The 18,358-nt window shown below is 49.2% G+C and overlaps 1 protein-coding gene and 1 pseudogene across 1 annotated transcript; both read right to left on the minus strand.

Annotated features, from left to right (window-relative positions):
- Positions 1-996: 996 nt before the first annotated feature.
- LOC136518936 (cationic peroxidase SPC4-like) lies at positions 997-1,910 on the minus strand (annotated as a pseudogene).
- Positions 1,911-14,754: 12,844 nt separating this feature from the next.
- On the minus strand, positions 14,755-17,826 carry LOC136516402 (uncharacterized). The gene is made up of 4 exons (XM_066509791.1): positions 17,802-17,826; positions 15,721-15,789; positions 15,377-15,571; positions 14,755-15,203 (listed from the first exon to the last, which is right to left on the minus strand). Exons 1-4 carry the CDS (start codon positions 17,824-17,826, stop codon positions 14,755-14,757), a joined length of 738 nt encoding a protein of 245 aa, XP_066365888.1.
- Between the last annotated feature and the right edge of the window lie 532 nt (positions 17,827-18,358).

Below are 18,358 nucleotides of genomic sequence, written 5' to 3' on the forward strand. Positions count from 1 at the left end.
AAGTGGCTCAGGTCATGCTAGAGAGGACACCCCACTTCCTATCACTTCAGGTGAGACAGCCACATCCACTCCAGGGATCTCAGAGTCGTTCCTTGAGCTTCAGCGCCAGATGGTTGGGATGCAATCTCAGCTCGTCCAGATGCCGAGAGAGCGGAAAGAGAGGTTTTGAGACCCAGCACTACTGTGCAGAGAGGCACGAGGAATAGGATGCCCTAGAAGCTTTGATCGGAGGGCAGATCAGAACACACTTCTTGAGCATATTAGAGAAGAGAGAGCACACATGCATATTATTAGTTTGCATACCTCTATCACCAGATAGGCTTGCTACCTCCTCAGCTCAGGTCCCTAAGCTTCTCGCCCACCGATAGCTTAGCCATCTCTTATGTCTCAGACATCTTATCTTCAGAAGTAGGTCTAACTAGCCTAAACACTTTAAAAAATACTTTACTAATCATCTAATATATTTTTGAGTTAAATGTACCAGAGGTCTATTAACTTGTAAGGAGGTTTCAGTTAGGTCCATCAACTTCTAAAGTGGCTTTTTGGGTCTATAAACTTTGTATGCCGTATCACTTAGGTCCATATCCCGCCACGCGGGCTTATCATGCTGACGTGGCCTGCTAACATGTCCTTCTGAAGCAGCCCTTGACAATGCATTTTGTCAAACACCTTGTGGGCGACGGCGACAGCTGACTACAGGAGCATGAGCAGGCACCGCCGTCGCTGCTGCGGCCGCGCTGACGAGCCGCTGCCGTGCCCATGCGTGCCCAACCGGCCACTCGCTTACCAGCGCCCTCCTCCAGCCGCCGCTCTTCCTCCTCGCCGTGACGTGCCAGTGCGCGGCCGCGGTGCCCGCTGGCCGAAGCCGCCCGCGCCGCACTCCCACGACCCCGTCGACGCCACCACCTGGAGCCCCCTCGTCCCCGTCAGGCCGCCGCACCGTCGGCTTCACCCACAAGCTCGCGGCGGCCTCGTCACCAATCCGTGCCGATAGGAGCCCGCGAGTCGTGATCTCGTCTCGGCTTTGCAAACGCCGAAGACCGCGACGACACAGCCACGGTCCTCCTCCAGCCGCTCTTCCTCCTCGCCGTGACTCGCCGGGCAGGTCCGCCGGAGATGGCTGGCGAAGGTGGCGTTCAGCGTCGGGTCCGGGCGCGGGAACAGCCGGTCCTCGAAGGACTTGCAGTGGCCGAGCCCGATGGTGTGGCCGCCTGACAGCGCCACCAGGTCGGTCGCGTCCAGGTTGATCTTGGACAGCACGGCCAGCAGCGCCGGCACCGCAGCCGGCGGCGGCGGCAGCCCGCTCAGGACGTCCTGCTGCGTCGCGAAGCTCGCGCTGTCGCGACGACCCAGGGGCACCTTGTAGGTGGGCCCGCCGGACTGCATATGGATACATGCAGGCATGTGGTGGGGTGGTTAACAAAAGAAATTTTTGTGCATGCATGCACGTGTATGTAGTTGACTTACCACGACGACGGAGTCCGGGGCGGCGAGCGCGAGGACGTCGGAGCAGGAGACGACGGCGCCACCGCACTCCTTCTGGAGGCGGTCGTGGATGTCGTTGATGGCCTTGAACGCGGTGGGGCGCAGCGTGAGGTTGGGCGGCGCCTGCTGCTCGCCCGGCCCGGTGGCGGAGGCATCGCAGCCCTGGACGAAGCAGTCGTGGAAGTGGAGGCGCAGGAGGCCGGCGGCGAGGCCGACGTCCCTGCGCACGGCGTCCTGCACGAAGCTCCGCACGATGGACTCCGCCATGGGGCAGGTCCGGTTGTAGAAGTCGAAGGACAGGCCCGGGGCCAGCGGCGGCGCTGCCTCGCGTTGCCGTTGCCGTCCGCCGCGGTAGCCGTTGAGGAGAAGCAGATGAGGACGACGGCCACCGCGGCAGCGGCAGCGAGCGTAGCAGCACGAGACATGTCTCTAGCACGTACGGTGAGGTAGCGGAGCGAGTGTGGAGATCGAGCAACACTGGTACTGGTAATAGCAAGAGCCTAGGGAGGAGGAGGGCTTAGTTTTGTGGCTACGGTGGACAGGTCTCACCGTCTCAGTCCCCCCATCTTATACACGTAAAATTGCATGGCATGGTTAGTGTAGCTGTGACACTGATAGTCACCATCTTCTCCTCCTCCCTCTTACTCCTACGTGCATGGCATGGTTAGTGTAGCTGCCAGATAAAGGAGGCGTCTAGGTGTTAGTTTCTCGACGAGTGCTCTTGGCCAAATTAAACTGCCAGGCATGCATATGCGCGCGGTGCCATGCATACGCTTGTCATGTGCCTCGTGACTACATAATGACTACCCTTGCTAGAGGATAAGGATATGGTGTAGCAGTAGCTAGCACGGGTGTATACATACTTACTGACTACCCCGACGGGATGGCGCCACTGCAGGTTGTCCTCGCGCCACTGCAGCCCCCGACAGGTTCAGCATCGTGAGGTTGGCGAGATCCCCGAGCCCCGACGGGATGGCGCCGACGAGCAGGCTGTCTGACAGGTCGAGAGCCTGCAGAGCGCAGAGGCGGGACCACCGCGGCGGTATGGCACCGGCGAGCCGGTTCTTGAACAGGAACAGCTTCTCTAGCCGCGCGCGCGAGCTCGCCGAGCTCCGGCGGCAGCGGGCCGGACAGGTTAGCGAAGGCCACGGCAGCGTGCATGTTCGTGTGGCGAGCCCGAAAGCTCGAAGGAGCCGGGCGGCGAGTCCGCGATGCATGCGCGTGTGGTAGCGTGCTGCGCGACTGCGGGCGCACAGGTGCCAAGGCGGGGTGTGTGACCGACGCGAGCACCCAAGAGCAGCCGGTGTCGATGACCGGGACAGGCAACGCACAAAAGGTGGGGCTTTGAGGCTGGGGTGCTCACCGGCGGCTAGCTGGCGGACGACCACGCGGTGCAGGCGGGGTCGAGGCTGTGTAGGAGCCGCCGCTGTGTCGAGGAACGGGCCATGGTCACAAGCGTACCGGCGAGGGCGACTTCGACGGTGGTTCGGCGAACGCGGGGGCCGTCGGTGAGGCTGCAGGCATCGGCACCAAGACCGTCAGGTATGCAAGGGCGTTGTTCAGGGACAAGACCGAAGCTTTTGGATGGAGAACGCTCACCAGGGGTTCGGGGTTGTGACGCGGGACCGTGGCTGCGTCGTCGCCATCTTCGGCGTTTGCAAAGCCGAGACGAGATCACAACTCGCGGGCTCCTATCGGCACGGATTGGTGACGAGGCCGCCGCGAGCTTGCGGGTGAAGCCGACGGTGCGGCGGCCTGACGGGGACGAGGGGGCTCCAGGTGGTGGCGTCGACGGGGTTGCGGGAGTGCGGCGCGGGCGGCTTCGGCCAGCGGGCACCGCGGCCGCGCACTAGCGCGTCACGGCGAGGAGGAAGAGCGGCGGCTGGAGGAGGGCGCTGGTAAGCGAGCGGCCGGTTGGGCCCGCATGGGCACAGCAGCGGCTCGCCAGCGCACCCGCAGCAGCGACGGCGGTGCCTGCTCGTGCGCTTGTAGTCAGCTGTCGCCGTCGTCCATAAGCTGTTTGACAAAATGCATTGCCAAGAGCTGCTTCACAAGGACATGTCAGCAGGCCACGTCAGCATGAGAAGCCCGCGTGACGGGATATGGACCTAAATGATACGGCATACAAAGTTTATGGACCCAAAAAACCACTTTCAAAGTTGATTGACCTAACCGAAACCTCCTCATAAGTTAATGGACCTCTGGTGCATTTAACTCTATATTTTTAAGTACTTTTGGTGCCTAGAGCACTAAAGATGAGCCTCAACTCACTAGAAATCTTTCTCACACTACTATAGAAATGAGATCTAGTCCCGGTTGGGAACTAGCTCTACTCCCGGTTTTCCAACCGGGACTAACAATCCGGGGCTAAAGGTGTTGTTCTTTAGATCCTCCTAGCTTTAAAAAAAATAATACCTCCCACCGCTGCGCCCTGTGAGATTCGAACCCAAGACCTCATGCACTGCCTCGCGCGTAGCTTACCACCCCACCTACACAACACATCTAACAATGGATGTGATGCTTTCCTTTTGAACTAACCCATCCAGGGACCCCAACCGGGACTAAAGGGTCCTTTAGTCCGGGTTGGTGTTACCAACCGGGACTAAAGTTGAAGGACTTTTAGTCCCGATTTAGCCGTTGGGCAGGGACCTTTAGTTTCGGTTGGAGACACCAACCGGGACTAAAGGCCTTCTAATCCCAGAGGTAAAAAATACCGAGGCTAATGCCAAATTGGGACATCGTTCTAAAGTCTGTTCTCTAGTAGTGTCAGCTGCAACTACAATCAAATGTCTAGTGTGTAGGTGGGTGGGGGGTGGGGCGGGGGGGGGGGGGGGGGGAGGGTATACACAACCCCCACCCCGAGATCTAGCCGTTGGCCTTGGACTGTCCGTAGAAGGTTAGAAATACACTAGCCGTTGCCAACCACTTGGGCCTTTCCTCCTGTGGCATTTTCTCCGGTGACCATCAGAGGGTTCTGGTGCCCCTTCTGTCTTTTTTGTATAGCTTTTGCAGGAGTCCCAATGTTCTGGTGACCTAGCACTGAATTTTTCTGGTGCCTCTACAAAGGTTCCGTTCTTGTGCCCTGATGACTATACACCGAGCCTAAGCTCTGGTGCTTGGCAACACAACACCACCAAAGTTTTCCAGTGAGTGTTAAGACGACTGATCGTCAGGTTCCTTAGCTCCGGTGCTCTACCAGGGGCATCACTGGAGTATTCCGGTGCTCCTGTTCAGAACCCGTTTGATTTCGTTCCTTCGCGTCTTCTCTGCTTCTTCTATTTCATGGCTTGGACTTCTTGCATATCTTCTAGGGTCTTCAACACTACTCCATGGCTTTGCTTCAAGTGTTGATCACTTGATCTTCATGTTACTTTTTTGTTCATGTCCATCCTTGCATCCATTGAACTACATACCTTATACACTAGCAAGCATCATTATTCCAAATGGTTATATATATATATATATATATATATATATATATATATATATATATATGTTGTTATACATTCACCAAAATCATATACGGTCCTAGTTAGGTGCCATTTTTCTTACACATTGCTCTTGGAAAGTCACCTCATGCTCGCCTTCTAAACGTTCACAACATCGATCACACATTAGCACATACAAGCAACCAAAAGGAAAAAAAAATGTAAAGCAGTACAAAAACATCCAACAATATAAACGCTATACTAAACTATAGTGCTCTTCACAATGATTACATGGGCGCAGGTTTCATCGAAAACGGATTTTTAGAACATAAAAAAAGTTTAGATTAAAGCAGGCCTTCGGGGGCTAAATCTTGAAAATTCAAGGTTGTATGAAATTTTCTTGAAAACAACTGAGACTCAAATACTTTCTTTACAAAAATAATTTTTTTTTTTTTGTAAAATAGGGATGGCTGACGGGATATCCTCCACTTTTGCTCAAGGTTTGATCTAGGTTGTTGATTGTCAATTGGATGGTCGATACGACCTCTTGTTGTAGGGGCATCAGCTCCTTAGCGCAGGGTGGCTTCAAAGCACCGGGCGATGACGACGACTTTGTCGGCCTGTTCCTAGCGGCGAAAAATGGTCGTGCGGTGCAGGGGAAGGCCCACTTGTATTCAATGTTATTCAGTTGAATACCAATTTTTTTTGTCAACAAATTGTATATATAGTGCATATGTATATTTTTTGAGCAACTATAGTGTATATTTATATGTGTATTAAAAAAGAAGAAAATAAAACCAAAATAAATACAATGTCAACTATTCAGCCCAAAACGTGTATTCTTCTACTGTTTTCCCATTCCACTCAACGGCCCAACAAGCCCAGCGGCCCAACTCCCCCACCTGGCAGCGTGATATATGAACTTTTCATATACTATTTTGTATATGTCGCGTTTAGTCCGTCACACAGAAATCGACAGTGCTAGCGTCTGTGCGGCCGGACAGACGCCTATGCCGCTGCGATTTTTTTTTATTTTAAGACTTTTTGAAAACTAATTTTAAATCTAATATGATCGATTTTTTTTTAACTAACACTTTTGGTCGTACCTATTTTCCTGGCGCGGCAGAGGGCTGATGTAGCGGCGACCAGAATCGCTGACCGCTGACGAGGCAGGGCCTGCCGCGCCACCAATCTTGGCGTGGCACTGACGCGCCCTGATCCGTGGCGTGGCAGAGCCGAATAAAACCGACCATCGCTACCCGCATCCGCCAGTGCCCGAGCAGCCACCATTGCCCGAGCAGCGCAGCAAGGCCGCTTGGCCGCTGCGGCCGCGTCCTCCCGTGCCAGCTAGCCCACCGCCGAGCACGGCACGGCCACCGGCCGCTTGGTGCGGCCGCCGAGCCCCCATGCCGGCGTGCCACCCCCTCCAGCCACGCACGGCGGCTGCCCGCTGAGGACTGCGCCCGTGCCTCCTGGCCTGGTCTAGCGCACTGCAGCGAGGTACTCCCCTAATAGATAGTAAAATTATTAAAGTATAGTCAGTAGAGTTAGTAAATTTATTTAGTTTAGTTAGTATAGGTAATATAGTAAGTTAGCATAGGTAGTAAAGTTAGGTAGTTTAGTTAGTACAATTATTGAGTCTAGTTATACATTGGATTTAGTCTAATTAGTTGTTGTAGTTAGCCTTGTATAGATGTTAATATTAGATTAGTTAGTATAGTTATAGTCAAAATATGTATTAATATTACTATGAACATTACGTACGACGATTTCGACGACTTGATGAAGTTTCTTGAAATGCTTTTGCAGATGGATTGTTGTGTTAGAATTTTGTATGAGGAAGTATTAGAAGAGAAGATGGTATATTTGAGGATATGGAAGAAGAATTGGAATGGTTTAATGAATCTCCTAGCTTCAACGACCTTTATGTCCGTTTGAATGCAAAGTTTGACGGTGATTTCACACTGAAGGAGAGGTTTGATACTGGAAAGACTAGGGCACACTATGTCCTCATGCTCTTGCGCGACCCTGCTCACTGATCTCGCTACACTAGGGTTCTCAAGGTTTCAATATGCCCATGGCTGAGGTGGTGGTGGAGAATGGGTACAGGATGCAGGGTGCTCAGGACGACCCATCCATTGACGGTGTTAGAGGCAATGAGCAAGAATTGGGGGTCGAAGGGGAAGCAACTCAGGGTAACATGGATTTGGATGGTCAGTTGACGCAGGAGCAGTTTCATTTAATTATAGTAGGTTGTATAAGCAATGACTTCGATGTGAATGATTTCGAACGGGAAGAGGAGGAGCAGGAGGCGGAGGATAGGATCGGTGATATAGTTAGCAGTGATTCAGATAATTCTGATGATGACCAAGGAGGTACAGATGTTATGCCAACACCGGCTGATGCCATGCCAGTACCAGTTCATACTATGCCATTACTAGTACCAATTGAGGTTTTGCATGGTGTCCAGGTTCAGGGTAGACTAGTCATAGATTTGGCTGCAGATGATACCCCCTATGATTCATGGGTCAGAATTAGCGAAGCACAGCAGTATGTTCCACCACCACCTTACACAGCGACTGAGCTTGAGCAACTAAAGTCCAAGAACGTACCTTTCATGGGCGTTCCAAACTATAGGGATGTCAGCATGACGGATATGGCAATTTGTGATACCGGTCTCCAGTTGTGTAGGAATTTATTATATAACCATGAGAAAGAAACCCTTAGGAAGGGGATGATATTCAACACAATGTCAGGGATGAAACTCTTCCTTCAGGACTTTGTTGTGTACCACCATATGCCGTACACCGTCACTCATTCGAACCAAGAGTTGAGGTACCACGTGATATGCAAAAACGGTTGTATGTGGAGGTTAAATGCACGAAAGAGGCAGAGTGATGGCAAGTGAAGGATAACTAAAGTTGTCGAACCCCACACTTGCCTAGACAATAGGGGGAAGGAAAATCATCAGCAGCTCACTGCACGTTACCTTGCCCGTCGTGTATTGGGGCTCATTGATGATAATAACGACATCTCGGTGTCTTCTTTATAACAGTCCATATTTGGATTCGTTAGGTATGATGTGACGTACGGAAAGGCTTGGCGTGTTAAGTAAATTGCTCTAGCGATTCGATGGGGTACTTGGGAGGAAGCGTACAATAGGGTGCCCCGCATCTTATGTGCAATGCATTACTACAACCCTGGCTTGAAATGGTTTGTGGACATCGGAGGGATGTTTTTTCGGGACCCATTGAGGCATGTCCTCCATCGTGTGTTCTGGTCGTTCACGTAAACAAAACATGCATTCCAGTTTTGTCGGCCAGTCATACTTGTTGATGGCACTTTCCTGACATGAAAGTATAGGGGCACCTTGATGATGGCTGCTACTGTTGATCCTGAGGACCAGATAGTATCCATGGTTTTTGCTTTGGCAGAGGGAGAGAACAATGAATCGTGGTCATGGTTCATGTGGCTTCTACGTGTGCAAGTGCTTGGCCCAACTCGTACTATATGTTTGATCTCGGACCATCACGCAGGGCTTCTTAATGCTACAGCTGAGCATATAGATGGGTTACTGCCTCTAGTACATAGATGGTGCATGAAACACTTTGTCGCTAATTTCTGATGGCGTCAGCGGAAGCAAGAGGTATGTGACAAGGTAAAGGCTCTATGTTGTGTACGTACAGAGCACCAGTTCGAGGAGACAAAGAGAGAACTAGACAAGATGGTAAATACAGCGGGAAAGGCCTGGTTAGAGGCGCAGATGGAATAGAAGGCTCAGTGGACGTTAGCATATGACAACTATGAGGATCTGCCATATATGTCACCCTTGTATCTCCGTTCGAACACCGTTAGTATTTGGGAGATGAGCTTCGAGCCATACCTTGACCCGACACAGTGGCCACCTTATAATGGTTATGACTACATGCCGCATTCGGATCTAATGAAGGTAGGGAAGGGTAGGAGGAAGAAGAAATGACTCAAGGGGACATGGACGCTATGAGAGGGTACGGCGAAGACATGTACGGCGGGAGAGACTTCAACGAGACCCATGGCAGGAATCTTTGCTCCGTTTGCAAATAATCTGGTGACAAGGCTAGCCGGCATAGAAGACGAGGGCAGCAGGTGATTTCATATTGTGTTCGTACTGCATAACAAGTAGTTCAAAATTTGCAATGCTACATAATGTTAATTTGAATATTGTTAATTTGAATACTCTAACCCTTTTTTATCAATTTGTAACAGGATGGCCCCTCCCACGCCACACAACACAAATTAATGTAAAATATAATCATTTGCAATGCAACTAAAATAATATAACCGACAATTATAGCAACAAAAATATACATGGTAAACATACTTCTAACTAAATAATTAACCTTAACATTGACAAAATCAAACTAATATCTTCCTTCAAACCGTAGACCATAGTTCCTAAACATAATTTTTTTCTCCTAAACTTAGCTCCATTCATAATATACTATCCACCATTCAAACGAAAATAAAATATGCGTCATTACCTTACACGAGGACGAGGAGGGAGGGAGACGGCCAAGGAATGGAAGGGAATGGAGGCGGCAATGGAGAGCCGGGCGGGGACCGGGACTGGCCGCAGGGGTTTTATTCGGCTCTGCCGCGCCACGGATCAGGGTGCGGTAGTGCCGCATCAAGATCGGTGGCGCGGCAGGCCCTGCCCCGTCAGCGGTCAGCGATTCCGGTCGCCGCCATGTCAGCCCTCTGCCGCGCCACCATGCATGGCGCGGCAGGGAAATAGGCGCGGCCAAAAGTGTTAATTTTTTTTTAAAAAAAACCCGACCGTGTTATATTTAAAATTAGTTTCCAAAAAGTGTTAAAATTAAAAAAAATTATACGCTGCACTCTATTTTTGCGCGCTCCACACGTGGCCCGCCCCACCCGAGCGACAAGAGGAGAAGGGGGTGGCGCCTCCGATTCGGAAGGACCCAGCCGCTATGTCATATGGATGCCCTACCGAGGCTGTAAGGAGGACACACCGAGACGATGCAGCAGAAGGTAAGGAGGAGAGATATAACACTCTATCTACTTTTAAAACATCTAAATACAATAGTAGCAACATTCGGTTGAACGTAGATGAAACACTTGAAATATGCTTATCAAACACATAAAAAACACCTAAAACCCCTTGAAAACCATTGCAACCATACAAACATCCAGATAAAACACTTGCAATGTATGTGTGAAACATATGCAACATCTAGATAACCACGCTTGAAATGTGCGTCCGGAAAACACAGATGAAACATTGGAAATAGACCTTTGCAACATATATGTACAACCATTGCAACATATGCAACATCCCATTCTATCTTTGCAACATCCATCTAAAAATCTTACAACATACCTCTAAAACATCTTAAATACTTAAACATCTGCCGGCTTCCCAACTCCTACTCTTAACTTCCTCTGTCGCCCGCAATTCCTCCCCAAAAGGTCGGATGCGGGACGAGAAGCAGCGCCTCGCTCCTTGAGGTGGCGGTCACGCCGTGCTCCTGGCGCCACGTCCCGGGGCATCACGATCCTAGCGGTGGCGGCAACCTCTCCCTCACGAACACCATCAACCTCGTCTCCTGGAGGGTCGCCGCTGCATGCGGGGCTTCGACCTCTCTTTCGTGCTGCTGCTCTACGTCGCCCACGTTTTACCTCTACTGCGCACAGGCGGAGTTCGATGCCCGCATCATCACTGACAAGTCGTTCATGGGCATCATCTTCATGGTGGCCCTCAACGTGGCGGTGACACACCCATGGTCGGGATGGCCACGCATCATCATGGGCGTGCTGGAGCGTGCAGTGGCGCCTCATGGGGCTGCAGGCCTGCAGCACAACGACCCGTCCATGGAGCTGCGCCTTGTTGTGGATATGCCGACGCTGGTCTACCTGATGATTGTTCGATAGCATATGGGCAGCCGGCCACCATGACCGATGTGGTCGTTCAAGCGCCCTGAGGAGACCGCCACAGGCCAGCAACCAGCATCTGTATATATAACCATCCATCCATCCGGCAGCAGCTAGCAGTCCCTGGTCGGCTGGGCCCCCTACATACAGACCACGTGTCTATTTCTAGCTTGTGTCGTAGCCACGCCGCATCATCCAGACAATGCTGTGAGCCGAATCCTCAAAAATACAAATCAAGTTGTGGTCCAGAAATTACAAGTTTAGGGCACCGATTATGGGCACACAAAGATGGAGGGAAATCAATTTCAGGTAAAGGAGACGGAACCGAACTACAGCGATTCAATGAAGAGCGGAGGAACAGAACTCCTAATGCAATAGAGTATGCAATAGAGCAGCACGCAGCCAAGTTGAATGAATACGTGCCATTTTGTCAGCTATACTCACCTCGGTAGCTGCTGGTGGGGGAGGAGGAGGAGCCGCCGCCGCCGGTGAAGGAGGAGCCAGGGGGGTGGACGGAGATACAGTCGTAGGGCTGTCGCCCGATGGATCCGCGGGATCCGTCAACAAGGGAGCAGGGGAGGCCGCACGACCACTGAGGTGGAGGAGAGCCGCCGCGGCCGGGACGGGGAAGGGCCGTCGTGACGGTCGTTCGGGTTGGGAGAGCCGCCGCGGTCGTCGTCGGAGTGGGGAAGGACGTCGCGGTCTCTGTCATAGTGGGGGAGCCGCCGCTCAAACCCAAGCGAGGCAGGCTCCGTCGTTGTGTGGGGTGCCGTCCACAAGAGGCGAGCCATGCTGCTCGATGTGGGGAACCAGGAATGGGGGCGCCGCCGCCACCGGTGAGGCCGTGGAGGCCGCCGCCGCCGCCGTGTAAATCGAGAGCTGAGGAGGGAGAAATCAGCGAAAATGAGAGAGATTTAGTCGACCCACGCACGCAAAGGGAGCAGATGTGTGGGGAGGAGGCAGCTCGGGCTCGGGGAGGAAGAAGAGGTATATAGGAGGGGACCTTTAGTCCCGATTGGAGACAGCAACCGGGACTAAAGGTCCCTTTCTAGTCCCGGACGGAGCCTCCAGCCGGGAGTAGACTTTTACTCCCGGTTGGAGGGACCAACCGGGAGTAAAAGTTAACCTTTAGTCCCGGTTGGTAGCTCCAACCGGGACTAAAGGTCCCTTTCTAGTCCCGGACGAAGCCTCCAGCCGGGAGTAGACTTTTACTCCCGGTTGGAGGGACCAACCGGGAGTAAAAGTTAACCTTTAGTCCCAGTTGGTAGCTTCAACCGGGACTAAAGGTCCCCTGCAGCAAAAGCCTGCCGCAGTAGCCGTTGGGCAGGGACCTTTAGTCCCGGTTGAAGCTACCAACCGAGACTAAAGATTTCTCTAGTCCCGGGCGCGAAAAATACCGGGACTAAAGCCAAATTTCGAAGTGGATCAAAAGTCGTTTCTCTACTAGTGCCCTGTGCTACCCACGTGCCAACGCCGAGCCTCGGGCTGGGCCCTCGGCCATGTTGCTTCCCTCCATGGAAGTCGGCTCATGCTCCGCTGAAGGCATGGCCTTGTCGGCGGCCCTTCTACTCACTTTCTACTCACTTTTTCAGCGCCCCATGGAAGAAGCCGTCGAGGCTGCCATAATATGTCGCCACCGCGAGACTATGTTTGTGCGTCCTGTTTTTATAACGTGTGGGGCCGAGCACTAGCATGTCCACGTGAGCCTACTTGGACCGTCACGTCGGCAAAACTAGGAGCCATGCCTAGTTTGAGAAGTTTAGGGTGTTGAATACATGGTTTCATAGTTTATGGGGTAAAGTAGACTGGGACAAAGATCAGGGGTTACGTAGACTTTTTCCTATTGAATTATGAAGTATGTAAAGTGCACACATTGCAGCATTTGCGTTTGTACTTTTCCATTGAGATGCATTTGAAGAAACCGTAGCTGGATTGGTGCGGTAAGTATCGGCAGTGGCGAACTTAGCTAAAATATGGAGGTAGGGCGAACTTTGACCATAAAATTTTAGATAAAGAACGACAACATGCGTATCAGGAACAAAGTTGTAGAACAACAAATAAGAATCAAAATGGTATCGTTTAAAAGAGAAATCAATAATAATAATAATAATACATGTTTCAATTAAAAATTTAGTACAAAACCTATCAATCTCTAAAAATAAATCAATTAGTGAATGATATTAATCATAAAAACTTGTGTACAATATAAGACATCTGGACAGGTGAATCCTAAAACACTAGGAACATTGAGACGTAGATGCAACGAGACAAGTATTTTAGCCTTAGTTTTTGTTGGTGCACCACGCTTGGGCACAGGAAATCTACTTGCACAAATGACGTTTCAGAGAATCAGAGTGTGTCAGTGTGGTGACCCGTTTACTCCGCCCCCAAAATTGCAAGATCACTTGACAACGAAACCTAATTACGTTATTGTACTCTAACTAAGTACTAACAGCAGCATCTCCACTTCTCCGCTTGGGACAAAAGGAAAAAAAATCTAATGCTATTGTGTCTGTGCGCCTTTGGGCTTGGCGAGTGCTGAGCACTGCGCCATGTGCGGCTTGCCCCAGTGCCTCCTAAGGCCTAATTCCCTGCCTAGATGGCCCACGCAGGTGAGTAAGGACAGCCCAATATGCCACAGAAGCCCAGTTCCGTCCGTCTCCCCTTTCCTCGCCACCGCTCCGTCTTCAATCTCGGAAGCTCGGCAGCCTGCAGTTCTGCACTGCGACAATCAGCAGTCTGCACTCCGATCTCCAGATGCCAGGGTCCGCTCCTGCCGGAGGGGAGGTAGGGCGGCCCCCCAACCTCGCCATATCGGATCCGTGTATGAGTATCCGTACAACAACGCATGTTGAAAGAAGCAATGCGGTTGCGACCAATGTTTTAAATAGCGGGCTAAGCCTCTTAGCGGCAGCCTCTCCAAAAGGCTAAGAAAAGCTATAGCGAGCTAAATAGCGGGCTAAGCCATTTAGCGGCTAAGCAAAAAATATGTCAAACATCATGTAATTTTACACATAATAAAGATATAGAAGATGAAAACATTATAAATACCAATAGGGTCAGATAGTTCAAAGTCTTACTAACACATTACATCAAAGTTCGTAGTTCATAAATGATACATCATACATCACATAGGGACATACGTGAGTTTAAAGTTCATACAAAGGTGATAGACAGCTAGACAAACAAACAAAAGGCATGGAGTCATAGGCCATAGTCTGGTACATTAAAATGAAAGCCCAGGCCAAATAGCGGCGCTAAATGAACCACAATTTAGCGGAATTAGCGCGCTATTAGCAGCTAATAGCGGGAAAAATCGTTTAGCGTTAAAATCCTGATAGTTTAGCGTTGGTCTTCCAGATCCGCTAAATAGCGCTATAGCTTCCGCTATAGCGCGCTATTTAAAACTTTGGTTGCAACCCTTACTCCTTCTCTTCTGGAGACGTGGGTAAAAGTGAAGTCATGCATTGTACTATTAGCATTTGCACTATGAAGGTAAACTTATGAAGTATTTGATGTTGAAGTTTTGATGTTTTCATTACCTAGCCATTAAATTTGTGGCTTAATCAAATGCGTATACAGACTCGTTCCATATGCAAAGCTGGAGCGTAAGCATATTTTAGACACGGGTGATACAAAAAGAAAATGACTAACAATAACAATACATAATTATTTACAATCCTTGTAATGTTCATGATATACCAAACAAAGGACATAAGATAGACAAAATATAACTAGCACATGTAAACAGATACACTAACATAGAAATAACACATTGATAGTATTTCATTGCATTGTTCTGGCAATGAAACTATTAGTAGCCCATATCAAATGGTACTAATGACACTTAACACCATAAATTGTCTTCAACCAACTAGATTTTACAAGCATCATTGGAATTGTCCACCCACTAGTTGTAAAGAAAGCCTCCCAGTTGATGACCATTACTGGTCATCTGGCTCCCGTCCACCTCCATCACTGGAGCTACGGAAGAACTTATTGTTGCCTGATGGTCCATAATCCATGTAGCTACCTGGTTGACACTTGCCTGGCTGGCACATGCAAGGCTATTAAAGGCAACATGTTTTCCATCAAAGCCATTGTAATTTGTGTTGTAAGCACCGCCAACGAAGGTGAGTGCCTCCCAGCTAGAAGAGTTGTTCTGCACCCATGGCTGTGTGTCATAGAGGCCGACATCATTGATGCTAAAGCATTGTTTTCTGGTGGTGTACTCCTGCCTACGAAAATACTTTTGTGCATGGCTAGAGATCTGCAACGGTGTCGTTGTGGGGACAAAGTACATGGAGATGTTCTTCCATTTACCATGGCCAAACACTTCTAGACCACGGAGGAAAATTCCTATAGTAAGGTTAATAATCAGATAAGAATAGATGTCTTATCCATACTCTAAAGATCAGTGAAAATCAAATATCATGGTATGAAATTCTAAAGACCACATGCTTATTAATTGTACCAAAAATAACACTCAAGATGTGACAAAAGTTTCCAAATCAGTGCAAAAATGAAATACATGTGCTCCTCTATAGTCCAAAACCACACTGCATGTCTCCTTTGCTTAGAAACAACATTTGGCATGTGTTGTTGTCCCTCTACACGCCTCGTGGCCTCGATCTCATCCATTGGATAAGCTTGCAACATGTCCATGTTGTCCATGGGTGGAGCCTCCGTTGGCATCCCAAAGTAATCATTGATATGGGCACTGCTTGCCACAATATGTTGGTTGTTGCTCTGTGCCGTCATCATCTCCACTACTAGCTCAAAATATAAATTAGTTACCTGATGCTTCTCCTTTCCATGGGAACATTGCTTGGAGATCATCCACAAAGTCAATGTTCCTCTTATTTGTGTTCATTTGTGTAAGAGTTGTTGGTGATGTGACTAGTTATGAGTGACTTCACCATATTGATCTCGGAGGCGCTCCACACTGAAAAGCTCTAGTTTGGTTTTGGTGAATTGATGAAACCCTTAGTGCTAATCCTAGTTTATCAAAGTGATTATGAGATAGGTAGCACTACTCCAAGTGTTGAAGTAAATGAAGATCATGACATGATGATGATGATGGCATGGTGATGATCAAATGCTTGGACTTGGAAAAGAAGTAAGAGAAAAATAAAAGCTCAAGGCAAAGGTAAAATTGATAAGAGCTTTTTGGTTTAGTGATCGTGACACTTAGAGAGTGTGATCACATTTAGGATTGATAGCCGTACTATTAAGAGGGGTGAAACTCGTATCAAAATACGGTTATCAAAGTGCCACTAGATGCTCTAACTCATTGCATATGCATTTAGGATCTAGTGGAGTGCTAACACCCTTGAAAACATTTATGAAAATATGCTAACACATGTGCATAAGGTGATACACTTGGTGGTTAGCACATTTGAGCAAGGGTTCAAAACTTCACCGGCAAACAGTCTGACGGTGCCACCGATGCCCTGTACAGAAAAGATAGGGTTTCACAGTGTACACCAGACGCTGATCATGCAGTGACCGGATGTTGGGGTCTATGTCCGGTCAGTGGTGCACAGTGAAGGCCGTCCTCGGTCCCTTGACCAGACGCAGGCTGTTCTAGTACGGTTCCACTCGCGACCGGACGCACACTGTTCAGCGTCCAGTCATGCTGATGTGGCGGTACACAGAGGAGACAGTGAGTGACCAGACGTTGGGTGAGTCCAGCCGGGCATGACCGAATGCGTCCAGTCGCTAGTGGATGCTTACTAGAAGTAACCAGACGCTAGGGTCCTGCGTCCGATCATGATCTAACTGACGCATCCGGTCGCGAGTGGAACCGTACTAGAAATGACCGAACACTGGTGTTTGTGCGTCCGGTCACTTCGAGCAGCGCGTTCGGTCACAACTTAAGTGCACCGATGACCGTTGAGATCGGGTGATCAGCGTTTGAAGGCGATGACATGTGGCAAGCATCGGGCGACCAGACGCATGGGTCCTACGTCCGATCGATCTGACTGGCACGTTCGGTCGCCTCAATTTTCAGTGGACTGAGCCAACTGCTCTATTTCGTGGGGGTTCTATTTAAGCCCCATTGCTGACTCAAGCTCACTCTCTTAGCCATTTGCATTGACATAGCAACCTTGTGATCTTAGCCAAAGCCCTCCTACTCATCTCCGTCATTGATTCATCATCTTTGAGAGATTAGGTGAGAATCCAAGTGCATTGCTTGAGTGATTGCATCTAGAGGCACTTGGTGTTTGTGTTTCGCTACGGGATTCGCTTGTTGCTCTTGGTGGTTGCCACCACCTAGACGGCTTGGAGCAGCGGAGGAGCATTGACACGAGTTGGTGATTATTCATGGCCATCTCCGATGATTGTGAGGGGACTTGTATCTTCCCCGGCGGAGCGCCGAAAGGTAACCCTAGTGGATTGCTCATGTCATTGAGTTACCTCACTTGTAGGTAGGTTCTTGCGGTGTCCAATTGTGTGGACGAGGTTCGTGCAACACCTCTTAGCCACCGAATCCACCAAGTGTTGGTCGACACAACGGGGACGTAGCGTGTTGGCAAGCACGTGAACCTCGGGAGAAAATTGGTTATCTCTTGCCCTTTGATATTCTCCCAGTGATTGGTTCACTCCTCTACGCGGCAGTATAATCACCTCACTTACTCATTTACATTCCCGCAAACTAGCTATAGCAAACTCTTTAGTGTAGCTAGAATTGAGAGCTTGCTTTGTAGATTTAGTTCATCTAGTGGAGCTCTTTAGTGTAGCAATTGTGAGAGCTCTTAGTGAGTAGTGATCTAGTAGATTGTGTGCCTAGTGATCATAACAACTAGAATTGTTGGATAGATGGCTTACAACCCTTGTAGAGCTAGAGCAAGTTTGTTTTTCGCTATTTGTCATACTAATCAAATTGCTCTAGTTGGTTTGTAGATTTTTAAATAGGCTATTCACCCCCTGCCTCTAGCCATATTAGGACCTTACACACACTGTTGAAGTTGGTATCCATGAGGTGTGAGGGTTGAGTACTACACAAGAGGTTATTGTATGAATCACAATGTTTCGATGGAGTGGATGTCAAGGACAAGGCTAGATATTTATAGGCCTTGTGGCAAATCTTTTAGTCCTGGTTTCAATTGATTGTGCATCTAACTTTTATATTTAGTCAAACAATTATTTTTAAACCATAATATTAATGATATCTAGTCATGTGTATCCACATATTGGTGATGCTATAATTGTATACTTGTAGACCGACATGCTTCAATTGCTCAGATTAAGGATTGAGATATCAATGACCAAGGACAAAAGAGATCACTTATCCACCGACTCATAGTGATGTAATGATCATTTTAACTAATTAAAGAGAGCCTGTTCCATAATGAAAGGTTGTTTGAGAGAACTCAATACTAAGGAGTGCAATTTAGGCTGGTTGGTTAGTTGTTTATTTTAGGACTAGTGATGAGAGTCCTAACGTAATGGTATGTTAAGTCCTTGGGTTAGTGGCACAACTAGTCCAACTAACACCCTAGCTCACTCTC

Source organism: Miscanthus floridulus, chromosome 17, assembly GCF_019320115.1.
Source record: "Miscanthus floridulus cultivar M001 chromosome 17, ASM1932011v1, whole genome shotgun sequence".
Classification (NCBI taxonomy): domain Eukaryota; kingdom Viridiplantae; phylum Streptophyta; class Magnoliopsida; order Poales; family Poaceae; genus Miscanthus; species Miscanthus floridulus.